At 37.6% G+C, this 17,851-nt stretch overlaps 2 protein-coding genes across 10 annotated transcripts in view; one reads left to right on the forward strand and one right to left on the reverse strand.

Annotated features, from left to right (window-relative positions):
- Positions 1–7,316, reverse strand: part of camta1b (calmodulin binding transcription activator 1b) — a 381,970-nt gene extending 374,654 nt beyond the window's left edge. For 6 of the 9 annotated variants that reach the window (XM_051122192.1, XM_051122194.1, XM_051122188.1 and 3 more), the window contains exons 1-2: positions 5,017–5,093; positions 1,568–1,669 (exon numbers count right to left, since the gene is read on the reverse strand). In XM_051122192.1, coding sequence (XP_050978149.1) covers positions 1,568–1,669; positions 5,017–5,041 — 127 coding nt within the window. In that variant the 5' untranslated portion in view covers positions 5,042–5,093. Of the gene's footprint in view, positions 1–1,567; positions 1,670–4,205; positions 4,591–5,016; positions 5,094–7,142 lie in introns of those variants that run through there. The other 3 variants (XM_051122195.1, XM_051122190.1, XM_051122191.1) reach the window with 3 other exon arrangements.
- LOC127172792 (dnaJ homolog subfamily C member 11) lies at positions 6,589–17,244 on the forward strand. Its single transcript, XM_051122196.1, has 16 exons — positions 6,589–6,726; positions 7,422–7,551; positions 8,506–8,579; positions 8,699–8,800; positions 10,149–10,277; positions 10,638–10,760; positions 10,835–10,908; positions 10,987–11,176; positions 11,281–11,366; positions 12,961–13,077; positions 13,194–13,349; positions 13,463–13,532; positions 13,647–13,704; positions 13,893–14,035; positions 14,134–14,263; positions 15,382–17,244. Exons 1-16 carry the CDS (start codon positions 6,652–6,654, stop codon positions 15,405–15,407), a joined length of 1,683 nt encoding a protein of 560 aa, XP_050978153.1. The 5' UTR covers positions 6,589–6,651; the 3' UTR covers positions 15,408–17,244.
- The last annotated feature ends 607 nt before the right edge of the window (positions 17,245–17,851 follow it).

The following is a 17,851-nucleotide window of genomic DNA, read 5'->3' on the forward strand; positions in this document are numbered from 1 at the left end:
GCAGGATCTCAATTAAATTTTATCTTGGCCAATTTAAAAGATCTGTACGGCAGCAACTTCTCTCTTAATTGCTAGGGTGTTTTTTTGAAAATAAGCCTTGGCTGATAAAACACTGAAGATATGGGATACTGCGTTTGTGACAAGGAGGCAAATTAATGCACTGTCATCCTTGCATTGAAGTAAGTCAAGGGATGATTCTCCCTTGGTCTCCCGAGGCTAAATGCTTCTTGTCTAGTGACTCTCGTCCCAGAAAATATGCAACAGCATGACACAAAAATCTGCAAATTCATCTGATAGCACAACACTCATAAACTGAACACACACAGGCCAAAAAAAAGAGAGAAAAATAAAACAGCACATCTATGCATATTCTAAAGAGACTGGATGATGTGCAATGTGGCTGCCTTAATAAGTGGGTGTAGCTCATCAGGGGATTTCCACTGGTGGAGTAAAAAAGGCTACGCTGGACACTAGGGAAGACGAGAGGGGGGAAGGAGAGGAACGGCAGACCAGGATTCCTCCCAATTAGCTCACTTCGACATTCTGGTTCTGTCCCAGTTGGCTCCCAAAGCTTTTCTTGGCTCAACAAAGCAAAAGAATCAGGCTGAAATGGGGTCCATGAAGAGGGCCGTCTGAACTGGATCTCCTTTTATCCTCACATTCTGACACGTCCAGGGATTCAAGGCTCACAAGCAACGTCTGCTCCTGCGTAATAAGAACCAACGGCCTGTTTCATTTGAAAATCAACATGTAGCCTAATCAATGGATTACCAAAGAGCCTGAAAGTTGCTGCCATGACTATAGACGGCTGAGACGTGTGTCCCTCCAGCCGCTAATTACGCTGTTAGCCTGCAACAACTGGGCAGCAGAACTCCTGCCACTTAGTGTCCATGTCGGAGTGTCTTCATTAAGTGAGTGTCTCTCGAAACAACCTTAGTGAAATCACCGAGAACAGCTGGAGAGAGAGCAAAGCACAAGAACTCTCCAATGGGGAATCGGGAGGTGAACACACCCTCATCCACACCCACGCAAGCCAACGCCTGGGCTCCGCTCAAAGAGCGCCGTGCGTTGATTAGCCATGACAACGAGCTGCTGCTTCCAAAAATATGCTGCTCGTTCCAGAGCGGCGTGGCCATGCATGAATAAACATCATCTGTAATGGAGCTGAATGAAAATGAGACGCTGGCCTTTTTTTAAGCTGATCTACCAAGAACAGCCTCTCCCTGCGCTAAAAGTCACCTGCTAGCTGAACGTTGGCTTATTACAAATTGCTCTGATAGAATTTGCTAAGCTCTTGAACCTGGTAAACACACCAGGAAAACAAGCATTATTGTGCTGAAAGCAAGGTTTTAGATCATACGCTCTGGAGACTCTGAAGTCTCGTAATAATTCGATCTTTCTCTGGTTTGGGTTCTGGTAATGCTATAAAAACACTCTTGATGAACTATACCAGCTGCGAGAATGAGGTTATACAGTATGTAAACGAATGGGCAGAGAAGATGAACAGCATTTCATAACATTGTCATGTTTTGAGGGATGCAGTGGAAAAGGAAGCCAGCTCTCTTACTGTTGTTGTCTGTGTCATCGCTGACACTCTTAGGAGGAACGTGGCCGGTGTAACCGACGGCGGTTCTGTACATTCGATCCGGATTACGTATTTTCTTCAGTCCTACAGGGGACACAGTGGGGGAGGGAACAGTGAGGGGACAAGCTCTGTGGGTACAAAAATACAAAGCCCTCTACTTTCTATTCATGCAGAGGTCATTAATTGCTTTCATTCCCGCCTTCTGAATGACCCCGGCGCATTACGATTGTGATGTTGCGATAAACTTTTGCCCTGCCCCGACTGACTCGTTCATGCACTGGAGGTCAAAAGGTCAGGTTTATTTTAAGTGCAAGAAAAATAGCTGCCATCACACTTGCATCTGCGAGTCTAAAGGAGCATCCATCTTTCCAGCATCCATGTATTGCATACAAGATGTGTACGTAGGTGTGCAATCAACTAGGCTGGCGAGGAGCTAAATCTACACGTTGAATCATACCACATGATGAGGTTCTACTAATTTCTCTGGCTTACTGGATTCTTTAAATGCAGTTGGCAGGAAATAAACATGCTTTTAGCATTAAAACTAAGAACAAACCTACTGCTCATTAAACTGATAGTTCATCCAAAAATTAATATTGTCAACACTTACCCAACCTATTTCTATTTGAGTAAATAATTTTTATTTTATTGTGTACTATCCCTTTAAGTAAAGTTTAAGTCTGGTGCTGTACGCAACACATACAGCGAGATATAAAAGCATGCAAATTACTGGAACAGAAATCTGAACAGCTAAACCATCCAACACTTTAATTTCTCCCTGTAGTCGCCTAAACATTGGTAAACATAGCTGTTCATTTTAATATCGACTCTTTAACAGTGATGGCCAAGGATTTAGTACTGGAAGCTCTGGTTAACTGGACACATTGCGCCCTCTCCTTCTAGTTGGCTAATCAATCCATGCAATCAATAATCTAGAAAGGGTCTATTGAGTCAAAAGAAACTTCTTCTCTGATAGAAAGTGTAAAACACTGAAAACACTGCTTGCAGTGTTCATTTAGCCAGGCAAAACTTCACAGATGCTAGATAAAGTCTACACAACCCAGTAGTATCAATTGTATTTTTAATGCATCGCCAAACAGATCAGAAAGACCCAGGAGCTTAATTTTTAAGTAAAATTTAACTTTCTGATAAATTAGAGAAAATGAGATTTGATGAGCAACCAAATATGTACAGTTTAAACAGCCTGAGGTTCTCGCCGGCAATACAGGTGAACGAAAGCATGTATGTGAGAGTAAAATACAAAAGAACCATGGAGAAAGAGACTATCATGCACTTTCTAGCCAAAGAAATATTCCAGAACACAATTTTGAAAACATCTAAAAGCTGAAGGGGTAGTAAGAGGAGCACATCCGTGTATGTAAGCTGCCATCATCGTGTTGGCAAGAACCACTGGAGGATATGCTTCCTGTGTGGAGGAAGAGAATAGAAGTGATCCAGGAAGCTGGCAAGAGCAAAGACTGTCAGATACAAATGCGTGACACACTTTTAGGCCGTACAGGTCAAAAGAGGCAATGTTTTCTCCTGTTCCGTGGCAGCTCAAATGGGTAAAAATAGCCTAGAATCCTTCTGTCCCCAAACTTACGTTCCATTATGACACATTTTTCTTTCTAAGAAGTAGAGCAAGAGCAAAGCGTTACCTGACTAGACGTGCATACATGAAGCATAAAGAAAAGGTACTACCTTTTTCTGGCCAGGTCATCTCTCAGCAAATGTAAAAGTATCCACCAACAACCGGGAAACACAACCGTGCTAAAGTCTATAGATCCGAAGGAGTGTGTAATTAATACTTTCTAGAAGATAATTCTATACGGCACACATGCACGCTACGGTCCCACACAAGACACTCTGTGAGCTCGCCCAAATCACAGAGGGCAACTTCGTCACTTTGATGGAATTCTTTAATAGGCAAGCTTAGTTATCACTCTTAGTTCCAATGTGTGTGTGTGTATATATATATGTGTGTTGGGGGGTTTGAAGGGGGGTATTGATTTGCACAGCTCAATAGCACCACCCTGTGGCTGTTAGGACCAAAACTTTCTTGACTGCCTTGATTTAGAGGAAAAAAATTGTTGAATAAATAATTCAATGTTGACAAACTCATGGTTGTTATTTTAAGCAATTCCAGACCTAATTTCCCCAACATTACTGAACAATCAGCATTTTCTTCCCAGGATGCTTTGGAATCAAACTAATGTTTGACAACTAATCTGGCCCCTTTAGAAAAAAAAATTACGTTTTCTAAAAGGGATCAAAGTAAACAGAATGCGAGGAATTTTGAAGGCGAGGGAGCGTCTTGTGAATCTTAAATGTGATCTGAATTATTTACATCTACCGTCAAATTCGTTATATTAAATTTTTAAAAAGACATACATTTTAGTCTGAAAAAATATCAATAAGACGTTAGGGAAACATTAAAAGCATCCTCAAAGAATGATATACGTGACGCACTCCGTTGATGCAAAGAGAGTGAACTTTATATTACAACCATATAGAGAAAAATTAAGTCCTAATTACATTCGAATCCAATTCTGGCGAACAGCGAGAGCATAAACTTGGTTTCAGTTGCCGAGCATCGCTTTAGCAAAGAGGAGAGACGTACCTTTCATTTTGCTGCCTCATTAAAATTCCGCTTCAATTTTCCCGGTGTCCTTTCCAATCCAGTTTAAATGTGTTATTATCTAAGAAAATAACTGCTGACAGCTTCAAAACAGCAGCGGCCAAACAGTCACAGTTCTGGGAAAATATTCCACACGAGACTGAAGCATATCGAGCAGCTGTCGGTGGGTTCAGTCACTATAAGGGGGGTTCTGGTGGGGGTGGAAAGAAATCAATCACGTTTTAGAGCATCACCATAAATCTGCATTTATCGCTTTCGGAGTTAAAAGCGTCGCCCTGTTCAATGCGAAAGAAAAATGAAGTAGTTGACCGCGTTTGACTTCACGGAGCTCGCTTGTTTGTCAGCCCACGGGGAACGTGGATGCGGTGTGGAGGAATCCCACTCTAAACCATACGCGAGTCATTTCACGCGTTCATTTCGTCTGATGCGCTCATGTGCGCGTCTCAGTTAGGAGAAAAACATGTTTCTCCTCATCTAACGAAGGCTGTGGCTCGGCTCGACTTGGATGCGTGTGACTTTGAAAAACCTCTGTGTGCTTTCAGATGAAAGGAGTCGCGTAATGAACGTAACCCGTGATTACCTAACTCCGTTCCCGTTATTTTAATAGCCGTCTCAGAGATGGCTAATCCCATCAGCGCTTCAGCTTTTTTGCCATTTCGTGACAAACACAAGCTGAGCGAAAATGTCACTGACTTTCTCCGCCGCGCATCCCTATCCTGACCTTCATCATCTGGAGCTTAGCGCTGAGAAAGCTGCGAAACGAAAAATAATAATCTTGTTATTTCTCTCTTACCTTCCGGCTTGTTTTCGGCAGCCATTTCCCCTCCGCGCGCCACATCCTCCTCCTCCTCCTCCTCCTAGCGACCGGGGGGGTACCACGCGCGTTCACGGCGAGGACGCGGCTAGAGGAGGGGGCGAGAGGCGGGAGGCGCGTCCGTGAATACGCGTTAGCTATTGGCCGCAAAGTGCCATAAATGACAATGGTGTTTTCGGTGATGCTTCATGAATTTGCGAAATCCATATCCCCCTTTTATCCATCTCTTCCACGCCATTGGTGAATTGCTTTTATTCAGGAGACACCTTTACAATGCAGCGACCAATAAGCTTTTGTGGATCAGATTTAGGGGAAAACCTTAGGACTGTAATATGCATACATGAAAAACAGAATCTGTGGATTATTTTTTTAATCTATACGACGAATGTTTACGAATTCATGCTTGGTAGACACCCATATCCGCTCTGCCCACCGAGCGCCGTGACAGTAAAAAACTATTTTATACAGCTGCTAATCGAGATACGTGTCCAGCAGTCTAAGTACTAATAACATGCCCCACTGTGTCATATAATTAGATGTTAACAGCCATGTTAGAATCGTTAATCTGCCACTCGTGCTGAAGACGATTGTGAAACCAGAATGACATGGACTTAAGCATGGAGACGATGACGGTTTTATTCTAAAAGGTTGTGTTGCAAGACAGCAGTGACGCAACACACACACACAAAAAAAAAAACATCTGGGAAAGATGTTTCAGGTCGTGCGTGGAGGCTCCAAGATCGTTTATGAGTTCTTGAGCGCTGTCCACTCGTGGGTGCTGAAGGAGACGGTGGTGCTGAAAGAACAGCTCCACTCTCCGACCACAAACAGACTGAGCATTAAAAGAGTCGGTCTGCCGTTTTGCCAAATTAAACTAAATCACGCACAACAACACAGCATGTAGTTATTACTGCGAATGTTATTTGAACAACAGAATCATAAAATAAATTATAATTATTATGCATGCCATATTATTATTACAATATTGAAAGATAGCATAGATTAAAAAACACACACGCCTTAGTCGTTTAAAATTAGGGCAAAATGTGGTTAATAGCGGTGGGGGAAAAAATGTGATCCAAAGTCTTTAAACTTCGACTAAGGCTGTTGGATTAATAGTTAATGAATACAAATGAGCAATTTTATAGAGCAAAAAAATAATATTAATAAACGTTAATCCAAAATGATTGTTTTACCTATTTAAATAAGACTTTTTTTCATCCAGGAATCTTTCTAAAGAAGTAAAATTTAAATATTAAATAACTCTCTCCAGAACACACGGTGGCAGGAGAACATATAAATCCTGAGCCTCAGCTGTAGGCGAATTGTCGGATTGACTATGGCGAAGGTCTAGCTCATTAATATTCATTGCGTCGTTCTGACGTCAACTCGCTAAGCGGTGGAAGCGTTTGCTGACGTGAGTCATTTAATATTCACGAGCCAAGCCTTCGCTAAAGCAGGATTCGTCAGATCACAAACGCCCACCTTCAACGTCAGTCTTTTAACAAATCAGATTGGTGTACTTGCCGAATGTCACGTTGCGTAATTAATATTCATGAGAAAGGCCTTTGCCGTAGTAGGAATCGGTGGGATGGGATTTGGGACACTGGGAACATGGCGGCTGCCTTGGAAAATGAATTGGAAGTAGATAACGAAGATTATTACTCGCTGCTCAATGTCAGGAAGGAGGTAAGGAAGTGGATGCGATTCTAAGAGGACCATAATTATTTTGCATTGTCGAGCTCTGCAGAGAATATAGAGAGCCATGCAATTTCTGTCAATAGGTGATACTGTCCTGTAACAGAGATTCATATAGCTGTCATTGCATACTAGATGCCGGTTACATTGGGTTTGTACTCTTTGATCTGACGTTTTATGCTTGGACAGCTTTCTAGCAGTATTTGTCAGTGTTAATATTGCATTTATATCAGCCATCTGCGTGATGTTTATTGATATTTTGCACGTACATACGTAAAATGCGTATGACTACAGCTTATCTCAGAACCTATTCACTTAATATTAACGGTTAAAAAAACAGTACTCTATTAACCCAATAAACATTAGTTAAATAAAACCATTTAATGTATAGTAATGGTTATACCTACCATAATAAACACTTCTGTTCGCTCTTGTGTTCGACCGGTATTTCCAATGAGCCTCAAACTCTGAGGATGTAACGGAAATGTTGGCGTTTGGGTTTAAAAGCAAAAGCGCGCCAACGTACAGTCTTACCTGAGCAGGACAGCCAATCGGAGGCCTGCTATCAAGGTGTGACCGAACCAATTAATTTAAATATTCAGATTATGTTGATTCTGCTTCATAATATGCAATATATCTATCAGTCTTTAGGTTTGTCATGTATTTATCTATTTTATCTATCACAGGCTACTCAAGAAGAGTTGAAGTCGTCGTACAGGCGTCTTTGTATGCTTTACCACCCTGACAAGCACAGAGACCCTGAGCTAAAGAGGCAGGCTGAACAACTCTTCACTTATGTACACCAGGCATATGAGGGTAATTATTATATTTAGTCCTTAGTACTAATATGAACATTTTCAGTACACAGATTAGAGGAATAGCACATCCAAACATCAAAGGTCTGTCATTATTTTCCTTTCCCATGTTATTTCCATTTTATGCTGTTTTTTTTTAACTCTGTAAACCCAAGTCATATTTAATATATGTGAATCTCTGAGGTCTCTAAATTACAACATTGGACAGAAGCAAGGTTTACTTTATTATCAATACATAATTTTTAGAAAAATCAGGTTAAAAGTCTCAAATATGATATGAAAGTCTTTTGAGGAACATTTATTGTACATTTGTCGAATGTAATTGTATTCCATTGTAATATTATATTGGCAGATCTTATATTTTGGCCCATATTTTTGCTCAGTTTGGACCTCTGAATGAAATTGAGGTGTTTTTTTTTCCCTTTCTTGTATATGAGCTCCACATTCTCACTTTATCATACTATGAGCTAAAAAAGCCTGATATAAAACACGTATGCCTCTTTGTTTCTTATATTTTGTCTAAAGGTTCAATAAACACTTCTGTTTTCAATTAATCTTACCATAATTTTAATTTGTCAGGCTTTACAGGGTTAAAAATATATATATTTATGTAGCTCTTCCATACAAATAAAGTTCATGTTAACTATGAATAAAGCCATGCAGATTTGGAATAATTTTGGGTTGTGACAAATAATACAAAATACAGACTTGGGGTCATATTTGTAAAACAGATAAACTATCTTTGGAACTGTAGATGTGTCCCAGTTCACATACTTATGCTATATTGTTTACCATTTTTCATGCACTCAGTGGTCGACAAACTGGCTGTCTAATCTAATCTCATCTAATCTAATCTATCCAAGTGCATAATGTATAGTGTGTCATTTGAAACATAGTGATTGCTATTTGAAGGCTAAATAATAAAATATATATTTTTTATTTGACCTCTGCATAGTTCTCAGTGACCCACAATCCCGAGCCATTTATGACATATTTGGGAAGAAAGGCCTGGAGGTGGAAGGTTGGGAGGTTAGTTTGGATTTTCCACATTGACTGTTTATTGTAACTATTATTTGCATTGCTGTGTGTTGCTGTGGTGCATGTCATCCCAATGTCACGTCTGCTTGCTTGATCCCTGATATCTTTAGGTGGTGGAGAGGAAGAGAACCCCTGCAGAGATCAGGGAGGAATATGAACGTTTGCAGAGGGAGAGAGATGAGAGGAGACTCCAGCAGAGAACAAACCCTAAGGTGGACATTCCAGACCTGAATGACAGCGGGAGATAATGACACGACTGGTTTTTATTTCCTAAAATGCAGTTTTATTTCACTGAACCTCTCAGTTTTGTTGTGCTTCAAAGATTTAATATGCCAGTTTGTCTAGAGGCCAGATAGTATCAGTCAAATCTCTGCTTTATTGCTGACGTTGATTGTTTGAGGACAAAATTTGAGGACAGGTTTTCTTGATTGGTTTTCTGTTTTTTTCTCTTCTTGGATACCTGCGTATCCAGTTTTCACAGTGTAATTTAACAAGAAAGTTTGTAATGCAAGGTCTTTAAAAATTCTTAGATTCAATTTGAGCAAATTTAAAGCCATAAAATATGTTAAATATTTTAAATGGTATAACAAAAGTGTTTATTATCATTTTAAAATGTCTTAATTTTGTGAACAGAAAAAAATGGAATTATGATAGTCTAATTTGATTATTAAACTTCAGAAGACTGTGATTTAATTAAATATAATATTCAGAGCAGTTTGATGTCAGTGTATACCGCACATTTATGAGAAGTGATTTCTTATGATTTACTGGTGATCGAAAGAGTACTGCAGGAGTGTTTTAGCAGATTAGTTTTAGTCCTTCCTGTTCCATTGTTACAAGGTTAGTGAGTTTTTTTGATCAGGTTTTTGGATAAAATCCTAAAAATAACTTATATTAAGCTCAAGATATTTTTACATTTTGTTCTGCAACATCAAAAAACCCAATCACCTTGTGTGTGTGTGTGTGTGTGTGTTTAAGCTTTTATTTATCTTGAAAAGGAGGTTACTAACAAGTGGCTAAATGGGACTTCAGAGGCTGTCTGGGACATTAAACATCATCATGCTGAACAGGAAGTCTCATTTACTCCCTAGTCCACTTTCACAGCCCCATTGTGTTTTAATTGCACTCTCAAACTCTTCTAACTCAAACTTTCAAGAATTTAACTAAAATTGTTGGAAGCTTAATAGTGGTGCTGTTGAAGTCATGCAACTGTGGTGTAGTTTGTTTTACCGTAGCTTTTTACTTCTGACAATTATATTCAGGCTTCAAAATTCAAGTCTTGTTCATTTGTTAAGATAGTCATGATAAAAAAATCTTTTGGGGGTTTTTCCAAGGGAACCAGGGTGATTCTGGCTTCCAAATTGGTCTGTAAAAACACATCATAACTTAAGGGTTTGTACTGTACGATAATACAGTCTTAATTTTATGTGCAAGTCTGAGAAGAAAAAAAAAAATGTGTTCAATTTTATTTTAAAAATTGCAGAAATCCTGTAACATCACATTTCATGTCACAGAATTGGTCTAAATGGTATTTTACTAATTTTTCCTGATTTCATTTAGGGGACAATAAGTGTTGGCATAGATGCAACAGACCTCTTCGACCGATATGAGGAGGACTTTGAGGATGTACCAGGAGGAGGTTTTCCCCACATTGAGATCAACAGAATGCATATTTCCCAATCCATTGAGGTCAGCGTGTTTGTACAGTGTGTGTGATCTCCCTTATGCAAGCCCAAATCTGCCACAGAATAAAAAAAAAAATGTAAAGAGCTTAAACTTTTTTTTTTTTTTTTGAGTGTGAGTTATAAAGTCAGAATTGCTTGATACAAACTTGCAATTTCAAGGATAAAGTCAGAATTGCATGTTTATATCTGACTTTCTCATATCTCACAATTCTGAGAAAAGAAGTCAGAATTGCGAGATATAAACGTGCAATTGCAAGAAAAAAAAAAGAATTGTGAGATGAGCTTTTTCATTTTTTATTCAGTGGCAGAAATGGGCTTCCATGTTCCCTTGTGTTCTGTAATCATGCGTGTTTATGTTTGTCAGGCGCCCCTAACCACTTCAGATACAGCTGTTCTCTCTGGATCTCTGTCTACACATAATGGAAATGGGGGAGGAAATATTAACCTTTGTGTGAGGCGTGTAACCTCAGCAAGAGGCTGGGGAGAGGTGAGAGTTTTTCCAACACACCTCCTTTTTTTTGTTGTAATCTGGTTCTGATGTTCTTGTTTGTTTGTCTTAAGCTGGAGTTTGGTGCGGGGGACATTAGAGGACCTTTATTTGGGATGAAAGTGTTCCGTAATGTAACTGCACGCTGGTAGGTGTCCATCTGTGTATTACAAGTCTGATTTGTTTCTCATTTCTGTGAATTTCATATGAATTTTGTGTCGTGTAGCTTTGTGACCGCCCAATGGGGACTGCAGTTCTCCTCACGTGGCGTGCGGCCCAGTGCCACTACAATGATGGCCCGTCACCTGGACCAGAACACAATGGGCTACCTGCAGTGGCGCTGGGGAAGCCAGTCTGCCATGACCACCAGCATCGTCAGGGACACCAAAACAAGCCACTTCACCCTGGCCCTGCAGGTGAAGTCTTTGCAGGGGTACACTGATAATGGTACTGTGTTTCATTCACAGCAAAGTTAACGCATTAAGAATGCAATCCATCTGTTCTTATTTCTGATTCTCAGCTGGGTGTTCCTCATTCCTACCTGATGATGAGCTATCAGTACAAATTCCAGGATGAAGACCAGACTAAGGTCAAAGGCTCCATCAAGTATGTATTTTACTTACATCTTACAATATAGATGCAGTCTATATACATTACCATTCAAAATGCTGGTTTATGTAAAATTTTGTAATGCTTTTGAAAGAAGTCTCTTATGCTCACCAAGGCTGCATTTACCTGATCAAAGCTAGAGTAAAAATGGTAATATTGTGGAATATTATTACGGTTTAAACTATGTTCTGTTTGAATATATTTTAATGTAATTAATTCCTTTGATTAAAAACATTCTTTCTCATTCTCATTTTTTTTCTAATGAGAGGACCATAGTTTTTGACAAGTGCATTAATGTTGAAAGCAAAAAAAAAAAAAAAGTACAAATCTAGACACTGTTTTTTTAGTAATTCATAAGCAGCTATATTTAATCACTTTATCTGTATGCACCGATAAAACAATAAGTAATAAACTATAAGTAATAAATATAATCTACCTTTATATACAAAGTTTTAAAGCTTGTAAAATACAACAAACACTTTTAATTAGCTAAATTGTTGAATAAGTGGGCTGTCACTAACGATTATTTTTGTAATCGAGTAATCTGTCGATTATTCAGATGTTTAATTGAGTATTCTGATAATTATAATACATTTTTTGTAGTATTAAAAATAGACCTAAGTGAACAATAGCCTTTAAAATTATTTAAATACATATATAGGCAATAATAATTAAAGTATCAGAAGCAAGTAATCATACAGTGTTATTAAACAAAACTGTTAAAATACATAATGTATTATAAACAATAGAGCATTACGCATTAATTATTATTTATGATTGTTTTTACACTTTACTGCAATCTAATCCATCTTTAATATTGACTAAACAACATTTAATTCAAATGTCCACTTATTCTTTAATATTTGGCCATTTCTGTATGATATAAAAGCTACAGCCACTGTGATTTCTTGAATATGTGGACATCAAAACTCTTTTTATTTTTTTAACTTTTATTTTGAAATCATGATGAACAGTTAGCATACTGAGAAAGATACTGATGAATTCTCCTGTGTTTGCATAGGTTTATAGATTTACCTTGCAAATCTGATGAAATAGCGCATGTTGCGTTCTCAGATGAACGGTGTAATAAACCCAAACTCACAACAACATGCAGAGATGGAGTCTGAGATGCTCCACACATGTAAATCACAGTTTGTGTAGCAGCATTTACATAAATGTAAATAATTAAAGCGCATATATTAAACCTGCATCACATATATTTAATTGAGTTGTAGCGTTTGTGAAGTCTTTATAGAATTATGCTTTATTATGACTTTTAAATAGGCTTAATATGTGGAATGTGCCATTTCCGGTATTTTGCCTATTACTCGACATGGGCAAAATGCAATCGGGGATTTTTTTTAAATCACATACTCGGATAGAATCAAAGAATCGTTGCAGCCCTAGTTGAAACAGACAAGTACTTTGAAACTTGAAATTGAAAAGTACTTTAAAATCTTTGCTAAGTTTATAATGTTTAATCTTAAATGAAAAAAAAAGTAAATATTCAATGCATTGCCCAGCCCTAGTTTTATATTGGTAAAACATTCTTACATCTAACCTGATGGTTCATTGTCTTTGTATTCAACAGGACTGGCTTCTTTGGCACAGTGGTTGAATATGGTGCAGAGCGTAAGATCAGTCGCCACAGTGTTCTGGCTGCAACAGTCAGCATTGGTGTACCCCAAGGAGTCTCCCTCAAAATCAGGTTAGCACTAACTTGAGCTTAACCACAATAAGCACTGCTCAGCAGAACGGCAGTCTAACCAACTCGGGCTGCTCGTGGGTGGTCTATTTATGACGGTCATTTTCTTCTCTCTACAGGTTGAACAGAGCTAGTCAAACCTACCTCTTTCCTATTCACCTGACCGACCAGATTTTACCCAGCGCTGTGTTTTATGCCACTGTGGGCCCACTGGCCATCTACTTAGCTGTCCAGAAGCTTATTATTATGCCTTATGTACGATCCCAGAAGGAACAGTGAGTTATTATCCATAATTACTGCACTGAAACCGCCCATTTTCCTCAAACCCCTGTCTTTCCGTTACCTCAGTTTCTGTGATGAAGGGCCCTGACTGTTTGGTTGTTTACAGGGAGTTGGAGAAACAGAAGGAGGATTCTGCTTCAGAAATTGCTCGCAGGAAGCAAGAGGCTGAAGCTGCTGTGAGTAAAATAAATACATAGACAACAATGACTAGCTCCCTCTTGCCAACACAAACAGCCATTTATCAGGGCAGATATGTTGTTTTCTTGCTTTACTGTTTCTTTGGTTTTCAGGTTTTGCTGATGCAAGAGTCCGTGAAGAGAATTATCGATGCTGAGGAATCTAAAATGGGTTTGTGAAATGCAGATGCACTTTTTTGTTTGCTTTTTCATACATTTCACATAAAACCTAAGCTCTATGGACAGCACCAAAACGTTTATGTGCACTTTTTCTCAAAAAACGGAAAATCTTCAATCGACGAGTGGAAATACTACAAACACAATGTTTTATGTGATGTGATTTATGTGTTTTTATTCTAGGTCTCCTCATTCTAAATGCCTGGTATGGTAAATTCGTGTCTGACAATAGTCAGAAACGGGAGAGAGCGAAGGTCATTGATGTGACCGTCCCGCTTCAGTGCTTAGTGAAAGACTCTAAACTCATTCTTACCGAAGCATCAAAGGTTAGACACGCAAACATCAACCGGCGCTTTACATCAATGAGCTGTTTAAACCCCTGCCAGGTGCTTTACATTAATTAGTTCTGTCTCATGTTAATCAGGCTGGCTTGCCAGGGTTTTATGACCCCTGTGTTGGAGAGGAAAAGAGCCTAAAGCTGCTGTACCAGTTCAGAGGAGCCATGCACCAAGTCTTGTCTGGAGACACAGAGCCTCTTAGGATACCTAAACAATGTGAGTACTGCAGAAACAAGCTGGGAATGTCATTTTTATATACAAAAAAACAAAGCAAAAATACACTACCAGTCAAAAAATTTTGGACAGCATTTTAAGAAGTCTCTTCTGCACACAAAGCCTGCATTTATTTGTTTCAGGGTACAGCAAAAACAATACAAATTTGAAACATTTTTTACTATTTAAAATAACTGTTTTCTATTTGAATGTATTTTAAAATGTAATTTATTTCTGTGATTTCAAAGCTAAATTTTTAGCATCATTACTCCAGTCACATGATCCTTCAGAAATCATTCTAATATTCTGCTTTGCTGCTCAAAAAACATTTACTATTATTATAATTTTAAAAACAGCCGAGTATAATTTTTTTTAAGGTTTAAGTAAAACCTTAAAAAATTTCTAATGCAAGATTTTGAATGGTATAGTTCATAATGTTATGAAAGCCTTTTATTTCAGATAAATGCTGATCTTTGGATCTTTCTATTTAGCAAAGAATCCTGAATAAAATGTACTTAACTGTTTTAAATATTGATGATAATAATAAAATGTTTCTTGAACAGCAAATCAGCATATTAAAATGATTTTGGAAGGATCATTAAAGAGTAATGATGCTGAAAATTTAGCATTGATCACAAGAATAAATTACATTTTAAAATAGATTCAAATGGAAAGCAATTATTTTAAAAAAGTAAAAATATTTCACAATATTACTGCTTTTGCTGTATTTTGGATCAAATAAATGCAGGTTTGGTGAGGAGAAGAGACTTCTTAAAAAAAAAAAACTTTTGACTGTATAGTTTAAAAATATTTACTTATTGTTTTCTACAAATATATTTTTGGCCATTTTTAATATTTTTGTAATTATTTGATTATAATATTTTAAAATTGTATTTTTACCTATTTTATTTAATAATTTTAATATGAGATTGAAAATGTGTTTTCTTGCCTTTACTTTATGTGAATTTAATGTTAGTAATATTCAGTAATATTTTATTGAGCTTTACCATTTACAAAATTTAGCATATATTTAAGCCAGAAAAAAAAAATGTTGCTGTATGGGTCAAAAAGACCCATATTAATTAAAAGCCGATGTAATGAAAAATTCTCTTTTCATTCAGCTCATAGAATCGATTCAGAAACATAGGGGTCTACCACACACCGAAAGAAAGAGCTCAATGGACATCAAACGAACATAAAGGGACAGTCAGACATCAAGTGATCCGAAGGGCTGCTCCTTTCCATTTCATGTAGTCACCCGTGTATCACCTTTGTGTTGTCTGTTTATCTCAAATCCCTTACATATATCGTCAATGGGTCGATCACGTCCTAACATCTCCTTAAGATCAGGAGTTTAAACCGAGACTCCAGATGAACCACCTGAACCCGCGGCAGCTTTGATAGCTGTCTGTTATCAGATAGTGAGGAAAGGTCAGATCATATCACTCTGTCCATTAATCTTAATCAGTGTTAATACTACAACTGAAAAGTATGGCAATAAAAGCTCCTCTAACAAAGCTGTGCTTTAAAAGTACGGTGCAGACTGTAATGAAGTGTTGGATAACTGGTGGTTTCATAGGACGGATGTTGATATTGATACAGGTGTTTTTGCATGTTTGTACACTGGGCTTAGGAGCAGGAAATCTCATGCTCACACTGCCTAAAAAAATCAGTACTGTAGAAGCTACTTTTTTAGTAGACCAATCTGTTGTGACCAGAGGATCATGAATTCAGTTTCCTCCAAGAGAAATGTTATTTAGATTATGCACATTGTGGTAATATTTGTATTTACAGGTGAATCTCACGAAGAAATGTTTGGGTCATATTTTGCCTGAGAATAAAAAAAGGAAAAATAAATTACAATTATTTTAACGACAATTGAGAATATCGCCACCCCAATTTTTAAATTAAAAAATTAATAAAAAATCTTGAAAATTGTTTTTTTGATGTGTAAATCTTAAAAAAAAGGATTAAATTGGTTTAACTGAAATGAACAAATAATAATGAGATATATGGTAAATTATTTTAGGTTGTGTTGGCACTATTTTTTATGCAAACTTATTTGGGATTCACCAATTCTTCTTTCACTCTGTAGCTAAGCCATATCAAAGTATATTCTCCAAATTTAAAATATTTAATGAAGTCAGCAGTATTACATAGTCAGAGGTCCAGTGAATCGGAAAAAGGACAGGCTGTTGTTTTTATTTGTTTAGCTTGTCTTTCTTTGCATCTGGATGTTTGCTTTGATAGCAACTTTCCTCCTGTTCAGTTTTCTTAAGTTTCAGTGACTTGTCAGCAGCAGTGCTCAGACTGGGCTAGTGTAAAACTACAATGCCTTTTGGATATTGAATGAAGGAGTTTAAGCAGAGTATGAAAGCACTATGTTCAGAACAATAACATTTCATTTATAGATCCATTGTTTTAAACGATCCTGAAATGCACCCACTGAACTATTATGTCATTTAAATGTGCCATGCCCCTTTTGTGTTCATTTTCTTAATTTGTCTATTGTTTTATTAGTGCTTTTGTCAGTAAGTGGGCAGTGCCTACGTGATTAGTACTGTATGTTTATTTGTAACTGTCTTTCCAGTTAACCTGTTGGGCTATAAGGGAAAAGAAGACATTTTAACAGCAAATTCATTTTGTTGTTTAAGTATCAACAAGAATCCTTGCATTTAAAGCCATCAAAAAACTCTGAATCTCCCAGAATCCTTGGTCAGTGTTAAATACATGAACTACTGACAGGCCATGGCATCATTTTGGTGTGATTAATAAAAAAAATGGCCAGTAAACATTCTTTGGTTTGTAATCAGTACTGTCATTTTACCCTGCACGTTTTAGCATAGGTCACATTTATGTGAATGGCTTCATCAAGCCACATTTTGCAACTTTGGAAGAAACTGGTGTTACATTCCTATCTGATGCAAAACCTTATATATGTATTAATGTAGTCAACCTGAAGAATAATTTAAATAAAAAGTGAAGAAACCTACACTTTGTTCTCTTGTGCTGTCTTTAGATGTAAATAAACATGTAATCTGGATTACGTAATCAGATTCCAAAAATAAGGTACTTGTAATTAGAGTATAGAGTGTTTTCACAACACGTCATCAACTGGGCATATTGGCGGCACTGGATGTAAACAATGCCACTAAACCGAACGAAAGTCACATATTTTGCTGCTGAAAATGGTCAATTATTGTCATGTTTTGGGCTGTACTGATCGGTCGGACTGGGAAAAAAATGGAACAAAAGGCGTTGTTGGCCAAACTGAACCAAGATTTCCAGGGCAAGAATCTTGACAACATTTGTGTTTGTTCTTATTTCCCGTCAGGTAGGTGAAATATCAGGCTAATATCTAGTTAAGTTAACCACCTATTAACTTTAGTTTGTCAAAATATTGCACTCTTTCCTGCTTACTAAGTCCTTCTCTATATGATTTAGCAGCTTCCACACTTTTTCCGTGGTTTACACAGGATAAATTAGAAGAACAAAGTATTCAGTAGTACATTATCAGTGCAATCCATGCTGTTGTTTACATCCGAGTATCACCAATACAACCGCGCATCTGGGCAACTAACCAAGTTGTGA

Source organism: Labeo rohita, chromosome 11, assembly GCF_022985175.1.
Source record: "Labeo rohita strain BAU-BD-2019 chromosome 11, IGBB_LRoh.1.0, whole genome shotgun sequence".
Lineage (NCBI taxonomy): Eukaryota > Metazoa > Chordata > Actinopteri > Cypriniformes > Cyprinidae > Labeo > Labeo rohita.